Raw genomic sequence first — 22411 nt, forward strand, 5'->3', positions numbered from 1 at the left:
AAATAAGTAGTGTGTTGGAGATACTCTTACTGCCAAGTGGGAAGTGGTTCCTCTGCAGTACTGCATAGAGCAGTTGGGTTATTGACATGTGGAACCGGCCCCACACGTAAGTGACACAAGAGCAGCCCAGCTACTGCGGAGGAGCCTCATCCGCCAAGTGACAAGCAAGGAGACACCAAAACAAAACACGAAATGGCCCAAAGAAACCCGAGGAGAACCTATACCCTCGTGTGCTAATTGCCAGCACCCACCTTTGCAATGGTGAGGAAAAGGCATATCGGATTCGGGAGCAGAAAGAGAAAACAAAGAGGCATGGATCAGATTTCAGGAGCAACATCAAGAGAGAGACACGAGGCTAAAGCTGGGTTTTTATTCGCATTTCAAGATGCGCTCTAAGCAATCATATGTCCAGATAAAGGAATCCAAGAACCTATCAGGCGGCCGCAGCAAAGGCGCAACACTGTGGTCGTCATCATGTGTTCAATCATCACGCCACTTATACACCGAAAATATCACCCAAAGGGAGAGATGCTTGCACAATTGCCAGTTCATGTCACAGCTCTGCTACATATGGAGAAGGGGGAAAAAAAGGAAGTTCAAGTTTCTAACGAAACCTTTATAGAGCAATGAAAACTGGCTAGGAAGTGGACCTGTCTGTACTTGACATATGATCTTTTACAAAATCATTTTTACACACTTTTTTTTTCTCTCGTTATGCTATCATCGCTGAAAAAGTAAAGAACATCAAAGAACAGGAAGGGGAAAGAACCTTAATTGCAGTGAGGAGCTGGTTGAGGACGATGACTGATGGAGAGAACACTCAAAAATGGCTTGAAGAACGTCAACAAGGGACCTTAATTGCGGCGGCAGCAGCAGCAATGGATGAGGACGATGATGATGGACAGAACACCCTAATTGGCTCCCAAAGATACAGAGAAAATATAGCTCTAAAAAGATACAGAGTGAATTGCCTTCACACATCTGTTCGGTCCATCCAAGGAGGAATGGAGGATACACCTGACATGATGCTGGATTGGAGTCTGACGCTGCCTGCAGCCAAGGCCGAATTGAGATCCATAGCAGTTCTGATCCGAAATGGTGGTCATGACGAGGGAGGAGCGGCGAGGGGCTGCGGCTGCAGCCCGGCGACAAACGGGTGCTGCAGCAGCTGCGCGGCCGTGAGCCGCCTGGCCGGGTTCTTCTGCAGGCAGCAGCTGATGAACCCCCTGAACTCCTGCGAGGCGGTGGGCGGCGGCTCCGGCGGATCGGAGTAGCAGATGGCGCACATGAGGGCGGCCCAGTCGCCCTGCTTGCCGAGGTTCTCCCCGAAGGGGAACTTGCCAAGGTAGAACTCGAGAATGCTGAGGCCGAAGCTCCAGATGTCGCCGGCGTAGCCGTCGTAGTTGCCGTCGTTGAGGTCGGTGTTGATCCGCTCGGGGCTCATGTAGGCGATGGTCCCCACGGAGGAGTTGCAGGGGTCCATGGTCTGGTTGAGGATCCGGCCCACGCCGAAGTCGGCGATCTTGACGCGGCGCGCGGCGTCGATGAGGAGGTTGGATGGCTTGATGTCGCGGTGCACGATGTGGCGGCGGTGGAGGTACGCGATCCCGGACAGCACCTGGCGCGCCACGTCGGCGAGGAACGGCTCGGCGGCGATGCGGCGGCCGTCGAGGGAGCCGCCGTCCATGTACTCGAGCAGGATCTGGAGCTCCCCGCCCCGCTCGTACATGCCGTGGCACCGCACCACGGAGGGGTGGTCCGCGGCGCGGAGGATCGCGATCTCGCGCGCGATCTGGCGACGCACCGCGTCGTCGTGGTTGCCGTAGAGCACCTTGAGTGCGTACGGCCGGCCCGTCCCGCGGTGCCGAACCAGCCAGACGGTCCCCCCCGCCCCGCTGCCGACGCGGCGGACGCGCTCCAGCTCCGCGAGCGGGGGCGGCTGCTGCTGCTGCTGCGCCGGACCCGCGGAGGGGGGCGTGGGGCCCCCGGAGGAGGAAGGGGGTGGGAGCGGGAGCGGGACGGCGAGGGAGGTGGCGACCTCGCGCTGGGGCATGGGGAGGGTGAGATCCGGGCGGCGGCGCGCGCGGCCCGGCGTGCCGGGCTGCGGCTGCTGGGTCGGGAGGCCGCCCGGGCGCATGGCGCGGGGCGGGGAGGTGGAGTTCGTTAGCGGAGGGGGGATGGTGGTGGTGGCGTCTCGCTCTCGCCGCTGCCGCTCGCGGGGTTTGTCCCTTGTCGTGTCTGGCTGCGGTGCCCGTTTATTGGAGCACAGCCTGGTCGGGTTGGGGAACGGGACGGGAGGGAAGGGGAGGGGGGAGCACGAGGCGACGACCTCGCCTGACGGCAAGGCAACAGCTGGAGGGAGCGGCCGCACGAGCCAGAGGACGACGAATCGGACGGGGCCTGGTCGGCGGCGATGCGATGCCTCGCTGGAGATGATGAACGGCGCGCGCCGTGGCGGGCTCATCTTCAGTTCTTCGCCACCTCTGTGTTGCCACCGCATCGTGACGATTTTCGCTGGATGTGAGTGTGATACGTGACCTGTCCTACCTCCCTGTACGTAACGTGCTTATTGTACGAGGTACAGGCACGCACTTCTAAAGCCCTAGTCTACTACCTTCTGGACGCTTGGATCGCCACGACGCCACCGCACAAAATGTGGCAAGCCACAGAGAATATCCACCACAGATTAGAGACCACATGACGTAGACATTTGCATACATATACGAGCTCATCTCTATTATAACCAACTTGCTATCGACTACTACTACTTAAAAAAATAATTAGACAAAAGACGAGCAATAGACTAAAACCTACCCCCTCCATCCTTTAATACGATGTTGGTTAGCTTAAAATGAATTAACTAATATCATATAATATAGTAGAGAATGGAGGTAGTAAATCGCAGAAGTTATTACTACGGTGTAGCCACGGAGCAACAAGCCCCCTTAATACACGGCGCACGTGTGTTACAAATCTTAGCCCGACGTGGGAATGCTCGACGGGTTTAAGCTGAATTGATGCGAAGAGAATCAGGTACCGACGTACCGTCGATACCAGGAACCTGGCCAGGATAAACAGGAACGCGATATATCAGATACACCGTGTCCATTCACAGCACGTGCTCGAAGTTCGAAATCATCAGCTAGTGCCGAACAAAGGTAAAGGCGGTGGAAGACGCGCGCGACGTGTCAATGAACAAAGTCTTTGGTGTGGCCTTCTTCCTGTGATCAATGATTATAAAGCTCACAGCCCTGCCAAAAGAAGCTATAAGCATGATCTCTGAGCTCTCTCGCACCACGTGCGATAAAGAATCGCGCGGCCTGTGCACGCACTTGTCCGGCAAAATGGCAAGGATGAATGGACTGGAGAAGCAGTCGACCTCGCTTTCCAGTTTCCAACACGGGGATAACGGGGATGTCTTCACACTTCAGGGTGATCATCTGCTTCAAAAGTTTTAGAACATGACACCTGACCATGCAGTGGCGGTCACTAACGACCCTGCGACGCTTTCGTCGCACTAATGGCGGAACTTCAACGAGGATGGTTGAAATTAAGAGCCTGTTTGGCGAGGCTGGAGTTAGGTGAAGCTAGCCAAACACCTCAACTCCACCTTTTTCTCGAGCAGCACAACTTCATAGAGTTGGTGGAGCTCTAGTTCATTTTTTATAACACCTCTTTCCCAGCTCCAAACCCCTTCGAAACGTAAGGCGACGACATGGGTGAGCAAATGCAACAGCTTTGGGTCTGGAATTCCAGGCCTAGATCAGATGAGCAGGCAACCTTTTTTTCAGAGCATTGCGGATGCATGGTATTAACCCTTACATTAATGCACTAAGTTCCTCCCCCATACTCAAACGGCAACATGAGTATACGACATCAGAACAGACACAGCAGGACCAACTAATCATACCACGTCCAAGGAGCAGAGTTGTTACCTGCCAACGAGACATGGATGGGCATTGGGCATGCAGGTTCAGACGAACTATGCCCCGGGCTTGGGGCTAACGTTAACAGCCAAGGAGTAAGATTGTTTCTTTTTACCGATCCACTCATTGCTACAAGCAAGAGCAACAAAAAAGATGGCTTAGGTAAGTTTAACAGGTATCAGATTTCTCTGGCAACTTGAAACCTGATATGACATTAGTGGTAATATAGCGAGAACTGCTTCTGATAAGTCAACTTGAATCAACAATGCAGCAGATGCCTGCTCTGAAGTGTCATCCTGTAAGAACCACACGAAACACATTGTTAGACCTGAGTATGGGAATAACTTTAAACCGAGGATAACACTTCAAATTTATTGCAGCGAAAGCAAATGCAGAAATCTGAATATTTCAAATGGCGACCAAGTTATTAACCGAGTATGCTGGACCAGCTTGTTAATAACTAAAACAGGATGCAGCTTTGCACATGCTGACATACACTTCCAAGTCAACACTTACCTCTAAGACTATTGTCTGCATGCTAGTGAGTAGTTTATATTTTCATTTCAGATGCGCAAACATACAATTTAAAAGGTACTACCAAGAAATCACTTTGTGAAGGTGCATATATGACAGTATGAGTCCCTGATAAACTAAGTAGCCTAGATCACAAAACATAGTTCAGTAAGCATTAGAAATAGCATGTCTAGAAGTAATGAAAAATATCAGATGAAGTGCCACGCTATGTAAACAAATAATTTTTCCCTGGGTGCATACACCATAACCAAATCTAGCATAACTAGTAATTTGTGCATCCAAGCGCCTAATGTTAATTGGAAGTTACAGATGGAAAGCAATCTTAAGATAAGGTTGGCAAGATGCTATCAGCTGTTAGAAATTCTCAGTATAAATGAAATGAATACTCCAATACAACAGAATCAAAAGGGAACCTTACACAAAGAAAATTGAAAGATTGTTAAAGACCTGGCACAGTACTGTGCTGTAACTGTACAATTGTAGCCTTCAATGTTATCTCAATTCTCAATCATAGCTTGGGCCATAAGTGGCTATAGGTGGCCCATATGAGTATCTCCAATGGTCGCACGCCGAGCATTTGTCAAGCTTAGTGCTGTTTTCTAGAGTACAAAATTTACAAGACCAAGTCATGTACTTCGCCTTTGCAATTTTAGGTTTTGCAGTGCCACAAACTTCACAGATTGGTGCCAAAGGCTGCAGAAGTTCGTATTTCAGTAAAGTGTTAGAAAAACATATTAATAACTACAATTATAATGTGGAAGAAATGAAGGCTCGATGTAAGAGCAAACAAGGAAACGCCCAAAAAGAACGAAAAGAAATATAGTTAAGCATGCAAAGGGGACCACATGGTAATGTTTGCTGGGAAAGAAGAAACTTCCAATGCTTTGGAAGGATGAAACTCTTTGGTGCTTATTATGATAGATTATATTTGAACTTGGCTTGCATACAGTTGAATTACATCTAGTTGATGACTAACACACTAGGCTACTGGCCTTTAAGTCATGAAACCTGCAGATAGAAACTGTCTCCAGGTATCACAAGCAGCAGATATCTCAAGACTAAGAGGATTATAGTGAGGTTAGGAATGAATACTTCATATGCTAATATGTTGAGTGAAGAAAATACATTACATGAATTGGAAGCCATTTTGATAGTTCAAATGGACACATTAAGTTTGATTACTATGATGTGTAGCAAATTATTATAAGCTTTAGAAAAAACGAGAATACATAGGAGGAACCTTTGCAGTATAATAAGAAAGGAGCCCAAAATTATATGTCGGGCTGTTCATCCATACCTACTGAGCTTGGCTTAGTTCTTATTAATACAAGCTACATATTAAATATGCATCTTAAGCTTGGATATGCCTAGTGTAATCTAAACAGAGCAGTTAAATAAGATTCAAAGGGTTATGGTATTAAATTAATTCAGTTGTACTGACATGGGTGAATTTCGAAGACAAAAACTATATGGATCATAATGAAAAGATTCACTGGGAAACTCTTTCTGCTATAAATCTCTGTGTATAGTAAAAGATGCTGCTGAAATACATGCAGAGACACACAGTTTTATAGGTGAAATGGATATATTAGGCACTTCTATACACAGTATTACAAAACAAGGTGGAATAGAAATCTTGCCTGATTTAGAAGAGTGCAAGCACCACATTCCCACTTTGAATCATCAACTGCATCACCTGTTGTCCAAAAAGATGAGGGACCATCTCGTGCTGCTGTGTGAATTCCAGACGAAGTGCTGGACTCTGCAGAAGTGTTGGAACAGCTACCCTTTGTGGTTTTTCCATCCTTTATTGTCATGTTATTAGGTGGTTCCTCAAGAATAATAACGTCATCCGAATCATCAATACCAGATTGATTGTGGGATCCACACCACAAATCATCATGCATTCTCCATTCAGCTGCCATTGCAGCAGCTTGCGCTGGACTAAGCGCACTCATAATATCGTTGTTTCCACCCAACTTTCTTGGTCCAGAAGGCAATAGAGCTCCATTCCTTGCTCGCTTCTGTGCAGCAACCAATGTAGCTTGTCGGAGAGATGGTGGTGGCGGATGTATTGTAAATCCACCCACCCGCCTTCCCGTACCATCAAACCCTTGTCCTGTTCCAGTGATACCCTTCGAAACAAGTTCCTCGCATTCCTGAAAAAATTTTCATAAGCAATAGAAGAAAGCCTCTTTGTTAATAATAAGGCACCATATGAGCAAAAATGAAATTGCATTCGGCACCACAAAACTTGCATAAAGAAAATTACAGATGGCTAAATTAGGTTTGCTTGTCAGATATGAAGTAGAAAGATATTCAGTGAGATACAATAAAAGACTACTCATATTCCGACAAATCCAAACAAATACAACCTTGATTAACCCGCAAAAAAATACAAATACAAGCTTAATTTAAGATCAGTTAGTGAACAAACTGCAGTTCTGAAACATAACAGGGATTTGGTTTTCTTTTTTGGTAGGAATTTTCACAAGTAAAAGTCCATTCTGAAGACCCTCCCACGACTTTATTCCAAACAACTGTCTTCAGATTTGAATACACTCCTTTAGCATCGTTGTTTGGCAAACAAAGGTAAAAATCGTCTCCCACACCACTCCAAACATCCCTAGTTTAGTATATAAAACAATACAAAGTAAATAACAAAGTTCTCCATCTAGGATGCATGTGAATATGTGATCAGTTACAAAGACAGACATTCCCATTAAATTATGTTTGGATATTGTAGAGAACAAAACAAGTTCCATCTATTTCAACTTTTGGTGATCATAGTAAGTCATCCAAGCAAACATCAATCCAGATCAGATGTTGTAAAACTCAAATCACTTCAAAATTACCTAACTACAAGTCTACAACATCATTACAAGTATGCCATTGAGAAAGGAAATTTTGATATATGCAACTTCAGATCATTTGGTCAGGGGCCACATTGTCGTGAAATTGAATAAGCCTAAGCAACCCAGTATCGCACTGTTCCAGTTCCAGTGGAATCACCAAATTGCTAGAGCACAAAGCAGTAAGCCACGCACCTTGCGGAGTTCGTCCCAGAGCTTGTAGAACTGCGCGTCGTGGGGCCCGCGGTCGTTGTGGCAGAGCTCATGGAGCATGGTGTCGAGCACCTCCTCGTAGGGGATGAAATCGTAGTCGCGGCCGGCGCGCCGCAGGCGCAGCTTGACCTCAACGCCCGCGCCGACGTTGAGCCCCAGCAGCCTGGCGTTCCGTGGCCTGGCCAAACAGGCGCGCGCGCGCACACACACACGGGGTTCATCAATCGATCGATCGATCCGGGGGGAGGAGGTTAGGGTTAGGGTTCGTGGGCGAGGAGGGGCGCTTACGAGAACTCGGAGAGGACCTTGACCCGCCACTTGTGGCGGCGCATGATGGGCTGGACCTGCTTGGCGACGCGGTCGAGGAGCGCGCGGGCGGCGGCCGCGTCGGGCTTCCTCTTGAGTTCCCGGACATCCCAGACCTTGTGCAGGTCGCCCACCTCCATCGCCGCCGCCGACGATTCACGCCGACGCGGCGCGGTTTCAAATGGATTGGGGACGGAAAGGTGGGCGGTCTTGAGGCGAGGCGCGGCGTTTAAGAAAACTCCAGCAAACCGCTATTCAGGTCCCTGTTGGCTCTTTTTTTTTTCCGAACACTCCGAACACACGAGCGCTAGATCGCACAACCGAATAGCCAGATGCTGCATAGGCCGGTCTGACCGGACCGGTTTCCTGAGGATTGGCTTGAGTTGATCGTTCGGAGAATGTATCCGGTACGAATCAAGATGACAAGATGCTAATACAATGGATAGGATTAATAGTAGGATTATTTTGCAATTAAGCCTTTCAGCCGCCGGTCACGTGATGGAAAGGGACAGGACAGGTTAAAGGCGAAGAGGCAGGGGATTCGCAAAAGTGGCCGGCGGGTGGGGAGTTTAATTGCAAAATAATCCCACCACTAACCCTATCCATTGGATTAGCATCTTGTGGCCTTGATTTATAGTTTTCAAGGTTGCACGTGGTAGATGGTTTGCACCAGATACGTTCCCTGTCGTTCGAGGAGGTAACTACCACACTTACATGGTAGAGGACGGCCAAGTTTACGAGCAAACTAGCAAAAAGATAACCAACGCACTTACGTGGTGAAAAATAACTAGCTTATGAGCAAACTAGCAAAGGTCGTGGAAACTCTCGCCTAGAAGGGACCCCATCAGGGCGTGGATGCCACTAGCATGCCCTAGGTCGACCAGCAAGCCTAGAACAACATCTATGGTCGTGGATAATAGTAGATGAAGAGCATGAAAGTTGGAAAAGGATTAGGGTTTAGGAGATAAAAGTAAATTGTAGATTGGTTCGATTATGATCCCCTTAATCGGCCGCGGCCCTTTATATTTAGAGTGTAAGGAGGTTGCTCCAATAGAAATCGAAGATTATACAAATATCGTGTCAAAATACAACTCCCAACTCGGATTAGGCTGGACTCACCCGTCAGACCGCCCATCCGACCAGTCAGACCGGTCAGCACAGGGCTGAATCTTGCCAGAGACATATCTCTCTCATTCGGACTCCGATTTGGACATTCTACATATGCATTTCGATCGTCTTGATGAGATCTACGCAATGGTGAAATCCAATTTGCATTTTGAGTACTTCGTTCAGACCGATTGGCAGTGCCAGACCGGCTACAGAGACCAGACTGGTCAGACCACCTGGAGGAACCGATCTGACCGGTTGGCCTCAGCCCAATCGGTTTTGTTGTCACTTTTGGACTCCAACACATGCTCCCCTATTTCTTGGTAAAGCTTGTGTACCAAGAAACATTCATCAGAATATGAACAGCATAGGAACAATGTAGAGCACAAGCACATTAATGATGCTTCACTTTTAAGGATGATAATGTCTATCGACCATATTACTTGATTCTGCCCAATATGAAGAAACCATCTTGTTGTTGATGTTTACATATCTTGTGCGAGTGAGATAAGCCTAAGTATCACTGTCTCGGCTGTGGATTCTTCAAATACTGATTTAAGGTCATTCTCACTCTCACAAGCTATTGCGGATGCATAAAGCGGTCAAATTGCTATAATGTAATTGGCGTTTGCAATACTTCTCAGATTGAAAATGAAGAAATATAAAATGATTCAATAGTGCACCCACAAGTCATTTCGACCATAAACAAAAAACAAAGTAAGGTGAGTAATCAGCCCAAAAGGTGAATATGACACAACTACCTTGGAATTGATGATGGTCAGATTACTCTTGAACCCCTTTTGTTCACTCTCACCTCATCTTTCAATGCATCTTATATTATGCAAATAGACGACAACAAACTTTCCCCAACTACCAACTTTGGCTCCAGCAAGTTCTGAAACTTATTATCCGAAGTGGTAGACATACCGGTCAGACCGGTCTCAATGGCGGTGAGACTGGTCTACCCAGGATGTGCCCTCTAACATTGCCTAACATCGGCCTAAATACGAAAGCATCCCCATAGACGTTATATCCTGATGCTTGTTATGCCAGAATGTTAACATCTGATTCTCACGCCTAGGTACAGGATTGTACTTATCAAATATGATCTCTAGGCATTGACTAATATAAACATTCAATGATCCATTTACATAGATATCTTTTGCGCTACTAGCAATGAATCATCAAATGCCTCTGCATGATTTACACTCATGGATTGCAAACTTTCTAGCTTGAATCGAAAAATTCAGATTTGGCTTAATTCCTAATATTAAATCGGCTAAAGATCAAAACAACATCATGTGATCAAATAAAGATATCACCAATGTGTGGAAAAAACCCTTTGAAAGCCAATCCATCAAATATAATCTCTATGAGATAAATTATCCATCCCGGTCAAACCGGTCTCAGATGGCGGTCAGACTGATTGCCCAAAATATACCCTCTGTCATTGTTAAACACCGGTCTTCTCTCATGAGAATGTTCTTTTGGACATTACGACCTGATGTTCATTGTTCCAGAGTGACGATCCTGGATTTTTAATGCCTAGAGACATGACACATGATAGAATTGAGACGATTGTCTAGACATCTACTAAGAAAAATATCTAATGACTCATTTAAACATAAATATTTGCTACACCTTCAGCAATGAGTTATTAGATACTTCAGCATGCTTTCCAACCATGAATTCCAAAATCTCTAGCCTGAATAGAGAAATTTCATATTCGGCTTGATTACTGATGTTAAATACTCCAATCGGCTAAAGATCTCAAAACAACACCATTTAGTGAAATAAAGACAACACCAATATTTTGAAAACACTTTGCAAGCGATTCGGTAAATACGAACTTCATGGTAGTAAATCACTCATTTTGTTAATATCTTGCCCCCCGAGCATTTAAGGCACCAATAAGGTCATAAATGATCTCTCATTGGGAAGCTATTACTTTAGGACGATGATCAAATAGATTCATCGGCCATATATATTGCCAAGTATGATATGAATCCATCCATAAGAATATGCACAGCCGAAATAAAAGTGTAAAGAGATATATAAATTCAGGAATTAAAACCATCTTTAAGAACCAAATATTTTGGGTTTTGAAAATTAATGGCAACATTTATTGCAATCTAATCAACGTGCATAGCAATTTGGTGACAACCCTCCATGATATAAAGATCCATGTGGAACCCAAGGATCAAAATAAGAGTGTGAGGGATAACCAAACATATCCAAGGATGGATTCCAAGATATAGGCACATATGACATTTGTAAAGCAAATGGATGAGGTAATGACCAATAATTTTGATGATTCGGTGCAAACTTCAGTTTTGGAGATCGTCTCTCAAACTTTCTCTTCTCCTTCAACTGTGCTGCACCCTTTGATTGAACATCATCCTTGCTTTGAGTTTGAATGCTTCTTTTAGGAACCTAGGCCATGCCCTTCTTTCTTAGTTCTTGAGCACTAAGCTTTTGCGGCTTCTTCTTCTGCCAATTTGATAAACCAAGTTTACGGCTTGGCTTTGCTTCAATTTCGGATAGCAATGCTCTTTTCTTGTTTTTTGGCTTCTTCACCTTCTTTGGTTCAGATTTAACACTTGGAGGATCAATGGCTGATTTTTCCTCATCTTTAATATTAATAGGCGAAGTACTTAGCATGTCAATCGGCTTTTCACTAATCGAATTCAGATCTGAACTCTTATCTTTGCGACCATCTCTTTTCACTCGATAAACTTGCTTGACAATCTTTTCTTCTTTTGAATATTAGATCGATTCTTTTACTTAAAATGGTCATTTTCAACATAAGGTTACCTTGAACACGATGATTCTCTTGGTGCTACATACTCTACATGATATGGTCTAAAATATGAAGGAGCATGTGCCCATGGATCATTCCACCCCCATGATGAGTATGGATGAAAACTAGTGGGGTGTGGAGCATATGGAACTGACATTGATGGCCCAAAAGGAGGACGGGATGCTGCTGAATGAAACATTTCTCCTTGCCAATTCCAATTCCTAGAATTATGTTTAGGAGGCAATCTTGATGCCTTAACATCATTTGGCCGATTAGCATGCTTTTCCTCATTATCTTTTTGATATTTAGCCAGAAGTTCATCGAAAGTGAGCTTCGACTTTTTACCATTGTGCTTAACACGGTCTTTACCTCCATTCACAACAGGATGCCCGGGCCTCAACATTTATGAATTTTTTAGACCTGAACCGGTCTAAACGGTTTGGGAGACCGGTCTAACCTGTTTGCCCAACCGGTCTGACCTGTTTGCCCAACCGGTCTGACCTGTTTGCCCAGCACAGTAGGAGTAACATGTTCTTGATCTAATGGAGAAAAATTCATTTCCTCCCTAGTAACCTCAGGGACTTTGATAGGCTCATCGTCCTCAATTGTTGCCTAAACTTGCAATTCATGGACAATGTCCTTCTCATCACTTGGGAGCTTCGAATCTTCCTCTTTGGCAATTAAGCTCGAATCTTTAGATGAATCAGATGATCCTAACCGATTTAATGATCCTTTGCCATCAAGACCAATTGCAGCCAACTGGTCATCCTCTTGTGTTTGAAAAAATCTCAATCTCCGGTATTAATGGCCGATTGTATAAGTTGACGAAATATATTGCAATCGCTAGTATTATGATCAAACGAGTTATGCCACTTGCAATACTTTTGATCTCCTAATTCAAGAGGTGATGGAATAACTTTATGATCAAATAATCTAATAAACTTATTCTCTAGCAACATATCAAATAGATTATCACACAAAGTTAAATCAAAAGTATACTTTATCTTTTCCAATCGATGCTTTTGTGGAGAAAGCTTCAAGGCCTAGCAAGCAAATGGTTTAGATTTCTCAATCCATTCAGCTATACCTTTCCTTGCATTTCTCATATCCGATGCTTTAGAGTTTATCACTATATTAGCATCGGATTTCACAATAGCTCTCGGCTTTGGTCTTTTGCTTTTAAATCCAAAATGACCATAAGTAAACCATGTAGATAAAAACTTTGGCAATGATGATGGAGGGATTTTAAGTGCTAAAGTATTACTATGATCAGCCTTTCTAATTTTTACAATGCATTGGCTAACACTATTTGAAGGCATACTACTCCTAGCAAGTAAATTACCATCCTCAATCGATCTCTTGGAATTATTTATGATAGAATCACTAATAGATGAATTAACTAAAGATATAGGATCTGATTGGAAATTACTTGCAAAGCATTTGAAGAGGTGAGGAACCTTGATGTGATGATATCATGTTTCTCCTCTTGATGGCAACCCACGGCCATGTCCTACATGGACCAGTCAGACCGGACCATGGAACTGGTCACGCTGGTGCTTTCAGGATTGCTGGAAATCACCGAGCGTTGAGATGCCACCGTTTCTTTACTTCCTCCATTGCCCTGGTCCTCAATAGCTTGATGTTCTAAACTTTTCTTAGCCAGAACTTGTCGTTTAATAATGCAATAATTACTAGAAAAATGCATGACACCTTCGATTTTAGAAAAATCAAGCATCGCTGTTTTCTTTTTCTTAACATGCCCTTGTACAGCTAAACTTGACACTTTTGGTGTAACAGATTCAGAATATGCTTTATTGTGTTCGATTGTTATAATAACTGAACTATTGCTCAAAACTGAATCCTTCTTCTCTCTAGCCATTCGTATTTCCACTCCCATGGCTTCTGCAAGCACGCCCGCAATGCAACGAAGATCAGACCCCTCTAGCATGTTTCTAAGGGATGGTCTTAAACCCATACAAGCAAGAGCAGCTAGTTCGATGTCAGAAATTGACATATTAGAGCAACGGTCTTTAATTTTGTCGAATCGTTTTATGTAATCCAAAACCGATTCATTTCTACCTTGCTGAATAGTATATAAATCAATAGCATATGATGTTTGAGAATAACTGGCCTGATAGCTAGAATTAGCATGGCCAATCTTCTCGTTCATCGGCATATTTTGTGGTGTAATCACATAGTGAGTTTCCAGCTGATGAATAAATAGATGAAACACTTTAAATTACCTGCATATGATGTCTCATACAAATTGGCCGAACTCACATGTTAGTTTAGCCTTGATAATATCCCATTGGCTCTTGAACTTGTTATACAGCCGATGCGTGAGGGTAATGTTGTATGTTGCTAGTAGCGTTAAAATTCAAAGCATGCATATTATTTAACAATAGCTTTTGCTTATAATATTCAGAATTATAATTTGCAGAAGTAGAACCATCTGAATAATGACTAGCCAATGCAATATGCCTACTAGTATCATATCTAGCAACATCAATATGAGGATTCATGATACGAGCAAAATAATTATTACAACCATGTAAGGTATTTGCAACTTGTACCTTGGACTCGTTGTAGTGATATTGTTATGGAACATAAGGATAGCCCGCCATAATAGGTCTTGATGCTTCTGATCTTGTGGTAAATAAGTCTAGATATTGTTGACAATCTAACCAACCAATGACCAATACTTTGCTTCTCTTTTAATCTTCAATATGTAGCAGCAAGCAAAACACAATGCAATCGACTTGAGCAGCCTGATGCAAAGTCACAAGTATAGATGCAATTGGTCAAAAAAGACCAAATGCAACTACAGCGGTGAATCAAAATAATAGATCAATTGGATATTTGGCTAGGGTTTGATAGAATGGTTTAAGCAACTAGATCTTTCTTCCCCAGCGGAGTCGCTAAAATGTGTTGGCACTTTTTCTGACCAACACACGAGTGCGCTAGATCGCGCGGGTCGCGAACAGACCAAATAGTCAAGATGCTGCACAGACCGGTCAGACTGGTCCAGCAACCCGGTCAGACCGGTTTCTTGGGGATTGGCTCAAGCTGATCGTTCGAGGGGGTAACTACCACAGTTATGTGGTGGAGGACGGCTAGGTTTACAAGCAAATCAGCAAAAGGATAACCAACGCACTTACGTAGTGAAGAACGACTAGTTTACGAACAAACTAGCAAAGGCCATTGAAGCTCTCACCCGGGAGGGACCCTGTCAGGGCGTGGATGTCGCCGGCATACCCTAGGTCGACCAACAAGCCTAGAACGCCATCTATGGTAGTGGAGAACAGTAGATGAACAACATGGAGGTTGGAAAAGGATTAGGGTTTAGGAGATAAAAGTAAATTGTAGATTGGTTCGATTAGGATCCCCTCAATAGGAATCGGCTGTGGCCCTTTATATTTATAGGGTGGGGAGGTCTTGCCCCAATAGGAGTCGGAGGTTATACAAATCTCGTGTCAAAATACAACTCCCAACTCGGATTAGGCTAGACTGACCGGTCAGACCACCCATCCCGACCAGTCAGACCGGTCAACACAGGGTTGAATCTTGCCAGAGACATATCTCTCTCATCCAGCTCCGATTTGGACGTTCGACATATGCATTTCGATCGTCTCGACGAGATCACGCAATGGTGAAGTACAATTTGCATTTTGAGCACTTTGGTCAGACCGGTCAAGCCCACCGATCAGACCGGTTGGCCGTGCCAAACCTGCTACAGAAACCCAAACTGTTCAGACCGCCTGGAGGAATCGGTCTAACCGGCTGGCCTCAGCTCAATCCGATTTGGTGCTACTTTAAGGCTCCAACAGTCCCTAATAAAAAAAGTAGGAGCCGAGAGAAGAAAATCTCACTCCAGGCCTCTACTCGGGTCCTTAGCACCGATCGCTCCACGCCACCACCCGCCTGCCGCCTTGCTGCCCCCTCTCCACGTCGCCACCCAAGCCAGCCGCGCCACTCCGGTGCACCGGCCGCTCTGCTCCTGCTCCACCCCGCTGCGCAGGCCGACCGCGCGGCCGCCTTTCCACGCCGCCGCACGAGCCAGCCACACCGCCCCCGATCTGCTCCACTACAACGGCCAGCCGCGTCGTGCCTACCCCGCCCCGCTGTGCCTACCCCACCTCGCTGTGTAGGCCAGCTGCGCGGCCCCCTCTCCACACCGCTGCTGGGGCCGGCCGCGCCGCCCCCTCTCCGTGGCGCCACACGAATCTGGAGGGGGGGAGCAGGCGGGGTGAGGGAAGGGGAGCTGCCCAGATCTGTTGGGTGTTGATGACTAAATTTGACACATTCAATGGTTTAAAATGTGGTTGAGAAATATATTTGGCCGAATTTTGAGCTTAATTTGGCTAATGATGGTGCAATCTTGGAAATCAAGATATTTGGCTTGTTATAGCTGGATAATTAGTCAAAGGATTTATTTAATTCGGCTCTGAGTTAATTAATGTGGCCGAATGATTAATTAATTTCTTAATTGAGTATGGTGTTTAGCGCAGGATGATTTGAGCGGCTAAGCTTTGCATGCTACAGACATGTCTGGCCTTTTGTGTGCGCTATCCAGAGACTGCCCAACGGCTTCGGTCCTTCTCCGATGAAGTTGTCTGTGGTTTCCAGAGATTGGCAAAGCAAGTTTGTATGTGGTATACCGAAGACCGTATCTGGCTGGACGCGCGTATAGTAAAAGCTGCAGGTGCAAGTGCATGACTGCATCACGGAAGGACGGGTGACCGGTTTATAGCTAACTAAGGGGTGTTTGATACCTCTTGCTAAACTTTAGCACCTATCACATCGGATGTTTGATACTAATTATGAATATTAAATATAATCTAATTATAAAACTAATTGCACAGATGAAGTCTAATTCGCGAGACGAATCTATTAAGCCTAATTAGTCCATGATTTGACAATGTGGTGCTACAATAACTATTTGTTAATGATGGATTATTTAGTCTTAATAGATTCGTTTCGCGAATTAGACTCCATTTGTACAATTAATTTTGTAATTAACTCATATTTAGTCCTTCTAATTAACATCCGAACATCCGATGTGTTCATACTAAAGTTTAACATCTCGTATCCTAAAACCCCCTAAAATATATTGCATGTTACCTGCATGCGTACCTGGAGATTAGATGACCAGCTAGCCGTGACCCAGTTGTAGATCAGCATGCACAAGAGTCCAACGTGCCAGGCTCAAGGAAGTGCAAAGATTAATCTTGAGGGTAATCAAGGAAATAAAATCAACGAGGAGATACACGTATATCCTTTTTCTATTGAAGGAGTTCGAGATCTACGATCACGGAGGAAGCGCCGGTTACGTCGGGCTGGATGGCCGGGGTATGCATCAACGGAATTGCATTCGAGTTTGGAATTAAGGATAGAAACTTGATTAACTTGCGTGCGAAGTCCAGCGGCCCTATATGTACAGGGTTACGGCCGATTGAAAAATCATCCACAATCGATCAAATATAATTTCTTTTTATCTTTTTTCGTTTTCTCTCCACCTTAGCTTTTCCAAACCCTAGCTGATGTTCTTCTCTCGTCTCGACGGTATTAGAGGACGCCCTAACTGGCCTGCCGAACCTAAGGCAAACCGCTGGTGCGCATGTCCCGACGGGATCCCTCCTTGACGAGCGTTCCACGGATCTACCACAACGGGAGGTTCCAATCCTTGATTGGGATCTTTGACCGGTGATTGCACACGAGGTGCTCAAGTGTGTGAGGCGCCGCGAATCAGCGTCAACAGCACACGAGGTGCTCAAGTGTGTGAGGCGCCGTGAATCAGCGTCAACACTGGGCGAGCTCCAACGCCGCGGGAGCACGCAGGGGCGAGGGAGCGCCGCCGTGCTTGGGGATAGAGGGGGTCAGGGGAAGAGAGGAGCGCTGAGGATAGATGAAATGTGGGAGAGAGAAATAAAAATAATAAGACTCACTACCAAATGGGACCCAACTGTCATGTGAGAGTAGGGGCTATGAAGAAGGGGCTATTGCTGGAGTTGTGAGTTAAATCTAGAACTCCAGAAAGTTGGGACAGCTCCTACCTAAAGAAAAGTAGGGTCTCAAGTAGGAGCTATTGTTGGAGGTACTTTGGGGCAAGAGGGGAACGTGGCAAGGCCCCGTGCGGAGGTGGGGGAGATTCGATTGCGTTGGGTCTCCACGAATTGCGAACGAGTTTTGAAGTGGGGAAAGAGATAGCATTTGCTTTGGACTTTTTTGGTTTTGTCACAGCAAAAAACGGTTGAGACTTGAGAGGATTGTTCGGTGAATCGGTGAGACGAATACGTGGATCCTATCGAGTTTTCTATCCATGCGCACACTTAACCACGTAACTAAAGATCAATGATTATGATCGGGGCATTTGATGTGAGGAGCGAGGTAGTTCATCTTCGTCTCACATTCTTACTTCTTATTTGATTTGAGAAGTAATAGAATTGATGATTTTTTTTCAAAAAACAAAATGTAATGGAATTGATGGATCTATTATCACCTATTCCTTACATACATGTCATCAGACATCAGTATATAACCATGAGAAATGAAGTATCTCAGCAAAATACATAGCATGGACACACGATACACCACCCTATTACTCAAATCAGATAACATTCAGATTACCAAACACATTACTCTCCCCTCCCAAACATAGAGTCCGTTTTAAAGTTCGCGGCTAAGCTTCGGCCACGATATATGATGCTGTGAAATCCATCGTGAAAATTAGATGTATATATATAAAATCCATGATGCAAACAGATGTACCCAGCCATCCTAGCTCAGTCGGTAGAGTGCACGGCTTTTAACCGTGTGGTTTCTGGCTGGTTCTTTCTCTTTTGATTTTGCAAATACAGCAAGTTCAATTTTTCTTTGCTCTTCCGGTCTTGCAAATCCTTTTTCTCTATATATTTTTGCACTGCAACTAGTTTTTTTTATTTTGTTTCGATTACCTCCTTTCAATTCCGCAAAACGTTTTCCAACCTTGCTGTCAAGCTAGGAGACTTCTTTTTCTTCAAAGCATCCACTAAAGTCGATTGGGTGGTGGTCAACCTTGCTACTGTGTCCTCATATTCTTCACCGTATGATCTTTTGTTAATTCTGCTAAAAATCAAAAAACAAAAAGTGCAGAGACACATCAAACACGCGATCACCTTTCCTATGAGTCCAGGGCTCCGGTTAGGCCAACACTGATGTTTGTTTGAGAGTTCCTTGCTGATGCCAGTTCCACCTTTTTCTAGAAAGTGAGAGGTCGCTCTGCACAGTATGCCAATGAGCCTATCTTCACGAGGTCGCTCTACGCCCGGTATCCTCTCGTCTTTCTCATCTCGAAGGGACTGACTTTTTTTGTTTTTGACCTTTCAAATCCTCATAAATACACCCTGGCAAAACTATTTCAAAATCTGGACCCTTAGCTTGGCGCCATCCACGCTGGCGCCAAGCTTACACGTCTCGACGCCAGCCATCCTGGTGCCAAGGTCTGCGCAGCTGCTGATGCGGATGCTGACGTGGCAGGAGCTTGGCGCCAGCCATTGTCACACCAAGCTTGGCACCATGAATCTTTGCGCCGAGCAGTTTACCCTATACCTCTTGGCGTTTCAAATGAAACAAGATTACGGTGTGGGCATCCTCCCTTCCATTACGGATGCCCTTCAAAGTGTTGATGCACATGCCATTTACCGTTCTGCTATTCCTGCATCTTCACCAAATAATCTCATTGATTTGGGACTGTATAAGCTCATGGCCATTCTGACACGTGTCTTCATTGTTCATATGTTGCCAGCTCGTGCTTGCCGCTTCTTTGCTCGAGCTTCAGCAGCTGGAATGATGAATGAAGGGTATGTCTGGATTGTCACTGATAATGTTGGCTTCAGCCTTGATGTACTTCCCCAACATAACATTCAAACCATGCAAGGTGTTGTCGGTTTCTGGCCATATGTAGCAAAATCAGCTAGGAACATAGATTTCATGGGTCGATTTGGTGCACGATTCAGAGCCAAATACCATCAGCTTCCTGATATAAGGATGGCAAGACCCACTGTCTACCAATACTGGGCGTATGATGTGGCATGGGCAGTTGCAACTTTATCTGAGAAGGTCAAGGGAATCAGATTTTCAAATAGAAGCTTTCAGACACCAGAAGGTGTGAGGAAGAGTTTAATAGATACTCTCCTACCATCTCCTGTTGGGCCAGAACTTCTCAGTGCCATTTTGGAAACAGACTTTGATGGATTGGCTGGTAGATTCGCACTCGCGGATAGGCATATGCAAGTTCCTGTTTATGAGGTTGTCAATGTGATTGGAGATCAAGCAAAGGGCATAGGGTTTTGGAGCCCAGCTTCTGGATCGTCGAGGCTTCTAAACCCAAGCACAAGCCATGGTCAAACTAAATTTCGCATAGACGCAGGTGAAATCCATTGGCCAGGAGATTCAAAAGCAGTGCCCAAAGGTTGGGACTTACCAGTGAACGGAAAAATACTCAAGATTGGTGTGCTGTAAGGCACGAGTTTAAACTTTTTGTGAGTGTTGATACAATTCCTGGCACCAATACAGTGAGTGTCAGTGGCTACAGCATTGATGTCTTTGAGGCTGCTGTGAAGAAAGTACCATATGCTCTTCGCTATAATTACATTCCCTTTGATTGTGCAAATTCTTATGACAAGCTGGTAACCAAGGTGTACCTCAAGGTCAGCTTTCTTTCTATAATATCTACTTTTTCGCTTTCCATTTGTCGCTGGTTTTTGAAATATTTGTTCATTCCATATTTAATTGCTTGCTTTTTCTTTCCTTGGTGCATATGACAGGAGTTTGATGCGGCAGTGGGTGACGTGGCAATTATCACAAATCGAGCTAGAGATGTGGACTTCACAATGCCATACACAGAGTCTGGCGTGTCAATGCTTGTTCTATCCAAGAACAGTGATAAACTATCCATGTGGATCTTCTTTCAGCCACTAACAAATGACCTCTGGATTGCAACTGCAGTTTTGACCTGCTCGGCTGTGCTACATCGGCTGGCTGATGCTGCAGCTGAAGCAGCCAACCGCTCGGCAGCGAGCCTAGCACCACACCGATTGGTAAACGTCGTCCTTTCCTGGACCCACACTACGAAATCCACGACCTTTTGTGGATCAAATGTCCAAGGTGGACCAACGGACCTGTTCCCCAAGAATCCAGTTAGCTAAACAGGCTGCCCGCTGCCGAGCGGCTGGCTGCTTCAGCTGCAGCATCAGCCAGTCGATGTAGCACAGCCGAACAGGCTGTTTATCTTCGTCACTGGCCTAGTTGTATGGATGAGTGAATATCCAACAAATGATGAATTCCAAGGGTCAAGATTAAGACAGTTCAGCACCGTTTTCTACTTTATATTCTCCACTTTGACCTTCTCTCATGGTATGTGGTCACGGTCATTCTTCTTCTGCCTGGCTTTCATTAATCAAAAGTACAAAACTGCATGCATCTTCATGACTATACAGTACTCTGAACTTAAACATAACAGTATGCTAACTTTATAAGTGTATGGTTTGTTACTTCAGTAACATTATCTCTTTTGCTAATGCTTTGGACAGATCAAATTATCAAGCGCCTTCCGTCAAAAGTTCTTGTGGTGATTTGGTGTTTTGTGGTTCTAACTTTAGTTCAGAGCTATACAGCAAGCTTGTCATCGTTGCTAACTGCAAAGAGGCTCCAACCTTCAGTGACTGATCCAGGTCAACTCTTGCGCAATGGCGATTATGTCGGATACCAGAATGGATCTTTCGTGCTCGCGAAGCTTACGCAGCTCAAGTTCGATGAGGGCAAGATAAAGGTGTTTAGCACACCAGAGGAATATGCAAAGGCATTGAGGGCAGGATCAAACCTTGGAGGGGTGTCAGCTATCTTTGATGAGATCCCCTATCTAAATACTTTCCTTGTGCAGTATGGATCAGATCATCAGAGTTCCAAATAGTTGGTCACATCGACACTGCTGCTGGATTTGGTTTTGTAGCTCCTTGCGCCTATCCTTCTGTAGACCATAAGATCTCCTAGCTAAACTCACCTGGTTGTTATATACTTATGTCATGGGTTACGTGTCTGCAGGTTTTCCCTAGAGGCTCTCCAGTGGTGCCTGACCTTTCAAGGGCCATCTTGGACTTAAGAGAGGGGCATGAAGGGTTTGCGATACAACAGAAATGGTTTGGGGATGCAACTCCTTCGCTCGATTATGGTGGTCGTGGTACTGATTCTGCACGTCTCAGCTTAAAAGCTTCGCAGGCCTGTTCATCATCAATGGCTTTGTGCTAGTAATCGTTCTGCTTATAGCCTTGATTAAGTTCATTTGGGCATGGCGGAGAAACCGAGGCTCACGGCGTTGCCATGGGAATGGAGAATCTGTTGGTGACATGGAACCACAACCATTGCATAATGACATGGCCACGGACTCTGTGCCTGCTGAATCACTCCAGGTAGAGACTATTGGTGACATTGGCCATCAACAACTTCAAAATGGCTTGGCCATCGACTCTGTGCCTGCTGAATCACTCCAGGTTGAATCGAGGACCAGGTAGGACATAGGCGGTTATCGTCAGGTTGCTTTCTGTAGGCACCTCGGTGATGCCTGATGCTGCTTATGAGTCTGGTTAGGTAGTGGTACTTCACTACTTCGTCGTAGGACTGTAGGAGTAATGGGGGAG

At 45.2% G+C, this 22411-nt stretch overlaps 2 protein-coding genes and 1 pseudogene across 3 annotated transcripts; 1 reads left to right on the forward strand and 2 right to left on the reverse strand.

Annotated features, from left to right (window-relative positions):
* Positions 1–352: 352 nt before the first annotated feature.
* Positions 353–2541, reverse strand: LOC101764177 (mitogen-activated protein kinase kinase 5). Its single transcript, XM_004964567.3, has one exon. The coding sequence runs from the start codon at positions 2498–2500 to the stop codon at positions 1103–1105; it is 1398 nt and encodes a 465-aa protein (XP_004964624.1). The 5' UTR covers positions 2501–2541; the 3' UTR covers positions 353–1102.
* A 1227-nt stretch (positions 2542–3768) lies between these two features.
* On the reverse strand, positions 3769–8055 carry LOC101764588 (DNA-dependent metalloprotease WSS1). 2 transcript variants are annotated; one of them, XM_012845117.2, is made up of 5 exons: positions 7814–8055; positions 7508–7703; positions 6101–6619; positions 4908–5153; positions 3769–4222 (listed from the first exon to the last, which is right to left on the reverse strand). In XM_012845117.2, exons 1-4 carry the CDS (start codon positions 7969–7971, stop codon positions 4965–4967), a joined length of 1062 nt encoding a protein of 353 aa, XP_012700571.1. In that variant the 5' UTR covers positions 7972–8055; the 3' UTR covers positions 3769–4222; positions 4908–4964. The 2 variants fall into 2 exon arrangements, with proteins under 2 accessions (XP_012700571.1, XP_012700570.1); XM_012845116.1 differs by having other exon boundaries at positions 4879–5153; positions 7814–8048.
* Positions 8056–19292: 11237 nt separating this feature from the next.
* LOC101776611 lies at positions 19293–22285 on the forward strand (annotated as a pseudogene).
* Positions 22286–22411: the final 126 nt, after the last annotated feature.

The sequence above is a fragment of the Setaria italica genome, chromosome IV (assembly GCF_000263155.2).
Source record: "Setaria italica strain Yugu1 chromosome IV, Setaria_italica_v2.0, whole genome shotgun sequence".
NCBI classification, from domain to species: Eukaryota; Viridiplantae; Streptophyta; class Magnoliopsida; order Poales; family Poaceae; genus Setaria; species Setaria italica.

What these genes read in the sequence shown, in the direction of transcription:
- LOC101764588 (XM_012845117.2), bottom strand. Translation starts at nt 7,971, where the DNA reads ATGGAGGTGGGCGACCTGCACAAGGTCTGGGATGTCCGGGAACTCAAG. An exon ending in AAGGTCCTCTCCGAGTTCTC is followed by an intron (nt 7,704 to 7,813) that starts GTAAGCGCCCCT and finishes CTGTTTGGCCAG; the next exon opens with GCCACGGAACGCCAGGCTGC. An exon ending in TCTGGGACGAACTCCGCAAG is followed by an intron (nt 6,620 to 7,507) that starts GTGCGTGGCTTA and finishes AAATTTTTTCAG; the next exon opens with GAATGCGAGGAACTTGTTTC.
- LOC101764177 (XM_004964567.3), bottom strand. Translation starts at nt 2,500, where the DNA reads ATGCGGTGGCAACACAGAGGTGGCGAAGAACTGAAGATGAGCCCGCCA.